This window comes from Benincasa hispida, chromosome 3, assembly GCF_027475165.1.
Source record: "Benincasa hispida cultivar pf3 chromosome 3, pf3_genome.v1.1, whole genome shotgun sequence".
In the NCBI taxonomy this organism is placed as follows: domain Eukaryota; kingdom Viridiplantae; phylum Streptophyta; class Magnoliopsida; order Cucurbitales; family Cucurbitaceae; genus Benincasa; species Benincasa hispida.
In genome coordinates, this window is record NC_143480.1 from 16,883,601 (window position 1) to 16,891,258 (window position 7,658).

The following is a 7,658-nucleotide window of genomic DNA, read 5'->3' on the forward strand; positions in this document are numbered from 1 at the left end:
TATCATTGATAGTAGCCTATTAGGGATATCACTCAAAGATGCTGTCATTGATATCCTTCTAATATTATATACTCTTAATGATACTATCAGTGATAGATATTATTAGTGCTATAGATCTATTAGTGATAGCAATAAAAGAGTATCACTAATAGTAGCTATAAAAATGTTAGCATAAATAAACAACCAGAAAATAATCACAATATGGGAAACAAAGATAAATCCATCAACTAACTATCAATATATTTTTATTACAATCAGCAGCAATAGAATCGAAATCACTACTGTCACTACTGCCAACAAAGTATCAACAAACTATCAACAAACAAATATCATTTAATATTAAAATAAAACCTAGTCACACTTATTTTAGCAAGAAGAATCGACAGTAATAAAATCGAACAACATATAATAAACAGTGCATGAAATATCTGAAGGATTTGATATTGAGAGTTTCATGAACGGGTTTAGATCGCTCCGATTTCACAGTGACCGAAATATAAACGACATACATTCAACACAAACAGTTATGCATATAAAACTCATTATCAGCATGCTCAGAATACAATAATTAACAAGGAAAAAGGTTCATACTAGATGAAGATTCTCTTCGTATGTCTGAACCTTAAGCAGCGGAAAACCTCCCACCGATCTACCAGCACCCGGTGAGTATGTCGACTGCAATAGCAAGATCAGACCGTACAAGAATAATGCAGCGGGGATGACAGCATCACAAGAGAAACTCGAGTATCTTCGGCGTAAAAAACCCAAAGAGTGGGCTTTGGTGAGTTTGGTAGAGGATGGAGGAGAACACGTTGTGTAGACGATAAGCAAGTGGGAGATGAAACTCTGCTACGTATAGCGGAATTGCTTATCGTTTAGTAGAGCTACACGATTGTGTAGGAAAAACTGAACAATCGTTTAGGAAAAACGTATACGATCGTTTAGAGAACAAGTGAGGTAGACGATCATTTAGACGGGCAAGCTTCTATCGTATAGGCTCTTGCGATCGCTTTCACGGATTCTTTTGGGCGCGCGATAATACGAATGCACGATTAAATAAAATGAAAACGATTTTCATTGTTTTAATTCGCCGGTTACCATAACCATCGCAGCCTACTTCCCACGTCCGAACGTGGATAAATCCGTTAATTATCAAATAATTAATCAATTAATTTAATTAATAAATATAATCATATTATATTTATATCCTATAGTTTGATATCATATATCTACTATAGTATTTTCTCATCTACTTGATATAAATCATATTTATATCTAATTTCCTCTAAAATAATGTATCTCATACATTTAGCCAATTATATCATATATAATTAACCAGTCCAATTATATCATATATAATTGAACTTCCTCTTGTCAATTTGAACACTTTAAATTAATCCAAACACTGGTTCTTGATTTTATCCATGCTATCCAGGTGACCTAATGAACATATGGTTCGAAGCTCCAATGGTATGTGAATAACTGACTAAACTCTTTAGCCACGAGATCCACCATCCGTTAACTCTCAGTGATTCCACTAAAGACCAACAACTGAACTCTTCTTACCACAGATATATTTCTGTGTCCATCGGATATAACCAATCATGAGTACGATGATCTTTCACAGATGCTCGTAAGTACAACTGGGCCAATTTACCGTTTTGTCCCTATAGTTACATCTCACTCCTTAAGTACTACTGATTCCTCTAATGAACAATACAACATAATCTAACTATGTGTGAACACCTCTCGGACCAAGAGAATGTGTGTGGCGCCACATCGTTCAAGTCCCGGAATTAGCCCTTAAGGGAGCCATCTATCTACTTACCATTGCCTTGGGGAAGGAGTGAATTTCATCTTGTGTAGCTGAGTTCCCAGCTCCTATATCAGACGAATCCCCGAAAATAGTAGGTTTGAATAAGTGATCTGGCCACTCGCACCCATACAAATTAAAGGACCGCCCTCAATGGCAGAAGTTCCCAACTCACTCAGGATTGAGGTCATGTTACCTATGATCATCCTAGTGAAGTGAAGACTCTGTCATGAACGGTGTTATATAACGAGACGTTAACACTTCGTGGTCAGGTCTTATACAAACTCTTTGTATAGGACGCCACCGTTCACATGTCCCCAACACGAATGATCAGGATTAGACCATCTGCGACAAGTCACAACACTTGTCACAATTCCATAAAGCGGGCCGCGTCCGTAACGTTACCAGGATAAGGTTTCCCTCCTTTATCCATATACTATAGACCATTTTGGTTATCACTCAAGACATGATCTACTTGTATGTCACCACATACATGCTTGAGTCATACAGATAACAGAGATTTTATGTTTATTGGTTTGTGGTAAAGCAAATAAAACAAATAACCGAGCAAAACAACAAGATGTGAAGTAAATATCATATATTAACAATCACAAGTGTTCGTATATACTGTTTACAAACTACAAGACACGAGACTTTAGGTCATCAACCCCAACAATATCAACAACATATCAACAAATATTAGTAAATATTGTCACAGTGACCCATAATAAAACAGTGAATGAAATACCTAAAAAAATATGGAGAATGCATGTAGCACGAATTTGAAGGAAACCAATGAACTATTAACAAAATATCAACAACATATCAACAATATATCAACAAATATCAGCAAATATCATTTTGGGAAGAATCAAAATTATTACTATCAATGGAAGAAGAATGATGCCCTATGATTTCAAAGTTGCTATTAGTGATGAAGAGACGAAGAGACGAGGAAGAAGAGGCAAAGATACAAGGAAGAATAGACGAAGAAATGAAGAAAAAGAGACGTACCTTTTGAATTTTGGAGCAAAATCGAATGAAGGAGGAAGAATCGCACGGTCGGAGAGAAATCAAGGGAAGAAGAAGAACTGCTTACTGTCATTTGTCTTCCTCGATTTCAATGGATGGTAGGGCTTGAAAATGGGCTAGACCCGTGGAAGAAGGATGATTGTCGAAATAGGGTTTCTCTTTAAAATGGGCCAGACCGTGATGTCCATTTTCGTCTTTTTAGACTTCTTGGCCTAAATCTGCATTATAAAAACTCTATATTTGCAATTAGTTTTCACTTGTTATATAAACTCTAATATTTATTATATAATGTCTATCCATGCAAGCAACCCTTGTCTTATAATTGAATTTCTTTCACAATTTGAATAATTTTATCTAATTGGATGACATCTATATATTCACAAATTGTTATAATAATAATAATAAAAAAACTACCAATAAATCTATTAAGTAAACAATTATGTATTATTCTTAAAAATATTCAAATATTTATTTTATTTAATACATAATAATGTATAAATATTTTTCTTTAAATTTTATGGATATATAAATATATGAGATAATTTTATTTTCATCATAGAAATTAAATCATTATTAATCAACTTTAATTTATTCTTGGTTTTAAAATCTTCATTATTATTATTTTATAATATTTTTAGATTTATTTTTTAATTTTCATGTCAATTTTTAATTTTTTTTTTATCAATCTATCACATTAGTAGATTCAAAAGATTTGGTCCTTAATTTTATTTTAAGTATAAGCGATTAAAACATTTGCACAGGCTGGATTTATATTTGATTTTAAAATCTTGATTGTTATGCTACTATTAAACTTTCTAATCCATAAAAAAAACTGTATCATTAAGGTCCCGTTTGGTACCATTTTGTTTTTACAAATTAAGTTTAAAGATACTATTTCTACCTTCAAATTTCTTTTTTGTTATCTACTTTTCAAATGGTTTAAAAATCCAAGCCAAATTGTCAACAAGAATGTAACCCAAAATGACATAGTATTCATTCTATCAACTTTGAAGTCTAGGTTTGATGAGAGGGTCTCTTTCATGATTCACTTCTCTAACAAACTAGTTTTTATAAAAAAGTTTAAAGGCACCCGTACGAAAATCTCAAATAACTCCTTAAGAATTGAAATTTTCAATATGAATGACGTTTGGGCAGTTTTTAAGAATTATAAAACTTCCGGGCCACTTGTTTGATTTATAGGCTCTTGATGGACCATCTATCGTAAATTACAAAAAGAAAGAAAAAAAGTTTGTTTTTTTTTTTTTTTAAAAAAAAAAGAGGAAAAAAAATATTCACATTAAAAAAAATATCCTTCCCGTCGTGAAGAGAAATGTTTGACTTCGGACAGCAAAGTCCACAATTTCATCTTCTTCTGAACTTCAACGCCCCTCTCTCTCTCTCTCTCTCATCTCATGTTCTTCCTCCTTGAATCCGTCAAACTTTCTTCTCCCTTCCGATTCTATTTATACTCTTAGTTCCGTTCATGTCTTCCTCACTTTCCCGGATTTCTCACCGGAACTTTTCTCAATACTCCAATCGGCGTCCATGGCCTGGACGTTCACTTCCGGCGCTCAAATGTTACTGGTTCTTTCTATTTTCCTTCTCGCCGGCGGCCTGAGAAGCGGTGACGCATCTTCGTTTAAGTTCAGCATCCACCATCGTTTTTCGGATTCGGTTAAGGGGATTCTTCACTCTGAAGGTTTACCGGAGAAACACACCCCTGGATATTATGCGACTATGGTCCACCGTGATCGATTTGTTCGTGGTCGGCGATTGGCTGATGATACGCAGCTGACGTTCGCTTATGGCAACGATACCTTCTTCATCCCCGAGTTGGGATTGTAATGCTTCTTATTCTCTCTTTTTCTGTTTATGAGTTTAGTTCTGATTTTTCTCTTTGTTGATTATCTTTGCTTAAATTGTTCTGTCTTGTTTCCTTTCCGTTTGGGGGTTTTCAGTTTGTACTACGCTAATGTTTCGGTCGGAACGCCGTCGTTAGATTTCTTTGTTGCGTTGGACACGGGAAGCGATTTGTTCTGGTTACCATGTGAATGCCGCAGTTGTTTTACTTATTTGAACACATCGGATGGGGGACAGGTATTTAAATCAACGTTGCAAATCTTGAAGTTGATGCTCTGGTTATAACAATTGGTTGATTCTTTATTTGTTTATCTTTCAACAGTTTATGCTGAATCATTATAGTCCAAGTGATTCAACAACGAGCTCAACTGTTCCCTGCAGCAGCTCTTTGTGCGAGCTTTCAAACCAATGCACTTCAAACCAAAATACATGTCCTTATGAAATTAATTACCTATCCGCTAATACCTCGTCGGTTGGGTACTTGGTAGAGGACGTATTGCACTTAGCCACTGATGATTCACTACTCAAACCCGTTGAGGCTAAGATTACTTTTGGGTGAGTTCTGCTGCATCAAATATTTGACTTTGTATGGAATAAGCAAATATTTTCGACTTTGTAACTTCTGTAATGACCTTCCAATTAAGATAGGATGAAACAACCAATTATATTTGACTTTGTATCTTAACCACTGCTGCAAAAGATGGGTATTTAATGATCTTATAGAGAGCATCTGCAATTTGTTGTGTTGTTGTCTCTAAATGTAATTCTTCATGGCAGGTGCGGCAAGGTCCAGACAGGTATATTTGCAAGAAGTGCAGCACCCAATGGTCTTATTGGGCTTGGCATGGAAAAGATATCAGTTCCAAGCTTCTTAGCAGACCAAGGGCTTACCTCAGATTCATTCTCCATGTGTTTCGGACTTGATAATTATGGGAGAATCGATTTTGGGGACACAGGCCCAGCAGGCCAAAAAGAAACACCCTTCAATTCCATGCTCCACTTGTAAGAACTTTTCACTACTTAGCCATATTCAATTTGTGTAAAAAGTAAAATCTCTGACCTTCATTTCTCTTGGAGAAATTTGTTTTTCTAACTAGATTGTCTCCTTCACTTTGGCAGTCAATCCTACAATGTTTCCTTCAATCAGATAATTGTGGGAGACAAAACCAACAATGTTCCATTTACTGCAATTTTCGACTCTGGTACCTCGTTTACGTACCTAACTGAACCAGCTTACTCTACTATTTCTGAGCAAGTAAGCTATCTGCAGTTTCTTCTGTTGGGAAATGTCATATGATTTCATGGGATTTCTGGTTTTTACGTAGAATTATTGTGCAGATGGATGCAGGGATGGACTTAAAGCGCTTTACATTTGATTCTAGTTTCCCATTTGAGTACTGCTACGAACTTCCGTAAGTACCTTGTGATATACATAATGAAACCAGTTATTCTCTTTCGATACACATTCCTGGATTTTGATTCATACCCGGATTATTTTCAGTTCAAATTCAAAAGACGTTCAACGTCCGTTGCTGAATTTTACAATGAAGGGTGGAGATGATTTTGTCCCCTTAGATCTGTTTATTGTTGTTCCTATTGATGTGAGTACTCTGAACATTTGAAGTAATTTTCAGATTTTAGATAAGAGAAGACTAGAGAGAGCTTTGGCTTTTATGGCTTATTATCTCACACGTTTCTGCAATCTTTTGAGCCTTTGTTGATCTGGGTTTGTCTTTCTTTGGGTTCCAGGATTCAGGTAGTAGTCGTGCTGCTTGTCTGGCCATTCTCAAAAGCACTGATATTGATCTAATTGGACGTGAGGCCTCCAAAACCTATTTTACATTTTTTTTTTTGGTTAAATTACAAATTTGGATCCCTATGATTTCAATAATTAGACTTTAGTTCTTATAGTTTGACAAAGCCTCGTAAATAGTTCTGATTTGATAAAATTCTCATCTTGACGTTGGAAGAAAGCGCTTATGATCTTGGGGACTTTCTTGTTTTTTCTTTTTCTTGCAGAAAACTTCATGACTGGTTATCGTATTATCTTCAATCGTGAGAAGATGGTGTTGGGCTGGAGTCTTTCAGATTGTGAGTATCATCACTTCATCGGAAAACTTTTCATCGTTTTTCTAGTTTCTTTTCGATGTCAGTGAATTAGATTGTTTTCTTAAATCCAGGTTACGACAATGGTGACGGCACTCCCTCCGGTGATACCCCTCCATCGGACTCTCCTCCCTCTGACTCTCCTCCGGCTGATTCCCCTCCAACCGACGACTCTCCTCCGGCTGATTCCCCTCCAACCGACGATTCTCCCCCATCCGAACACTCTCCCCCCTCCGAAGACTCTCCTCCGTCAGAAGACTCTCCCCCGTCCGAAGACTCTCCTCCGGCACCGTCTACCCCAGGAGGAAGGACTGGTTTGCCGAATTTTGGCGATGCAACGCGGTTGAACCCATTGGCCTCTGTATTTGTTGCTGTTCTTGCAATTTTGGCCGTTGTTTGAATTTGATTATTTTTCTCTGGGTTTCATTGGTTTTACTTCTGATTTATTTGGTGTATTTTATTTTGCTTTTCGTAAAATAATAATTTAAATTCGAAATAGTTTTATTGTTTCCTCTTATTTGGGATTTGTAAATCGATTTTTTTTAAATAATATTTTTTTTAATAAATAATGACAAAAATAGGGTTGGAGGAGAGTATTTTAAAAAATAGGTGTTTTGGGAAAGTATTGACAGATTTAGGGTAGTGAAATCGTGTACCCGGTACACGATTTCATGTGGCATACTCGTGTACCATTTAATCCAGTCAGCTGATGTGTCATCAGCTGACTGGTTGACCGGCAGTTCGCTTATAAATTTTTTTGGTTTAAAGTCTAAAAATTACTTTGGAATTGGGAAGCCCTTAGATTCTTATGATTTATGTTTGTATTACTTTGGAATTGGGAAGCCCG

General features: G+C 36.0%; 1 protein-coding gene across 1 annotated transcript; it reads left to right on the top strand.

Moving 5' to 3' along the window:
* The first annotated feature begins 4,172 nt into the window (after nt 1-4,172).
* On the top strand, nt 4,173-7,328 carry LOC120073962 (aspartyl protease family protein 1-like). Its single transcript, XM_039026888.2, has 10 exons — nt 4,173-4,686; nt 4,804-4,942; nt 5,028-5,260; nt 5,483-5,707; nt 5,825-5,960; nt 6,044-6,117; nt 6,207-6,306; nt 6,455-6,521; nt 6,725-6,796; nt 6,886-7,328. Exons 1-10 carry the CDS (start codon nt 4,391-4,393, stop codon nt 7,209-7,211), a joined length of 1,668 nt encoding a protein of 555 aa, XP_038882816.1. The 5' UTR covers nt 4,173-4,390; the 3' UTR covers nt 7,212-7,328.
* The last annotated feature ends 330 nt before the right edge of the window (nt 7,329-7,658 follow it).

Excerpts from the sequence above, each read along its gene's own strand:
- LOC120073962 (XM_039026888.2), top strand. The coding sequence starts at position 4,391 with ATGGCCTGGACGTTCACTTCCGGCGCTCAAATGTTACTGGTTCTTTCT. Across the intron at positions 4,943-5,027 it reads ACACATCGGATGGGGGACAG|TTTATGCTGAATCATTATAG; the intron begins GTATTTAAATCA and ends ATCTTTCAACAG. Across the intron at positions 5,961-6,043 it reads ACTCTACTATTTCTGAGCAA|ATGGATGCAGGGATGGACTT; the intron begins GTAAGCTATCTG and ends ATTATTGTGCAG.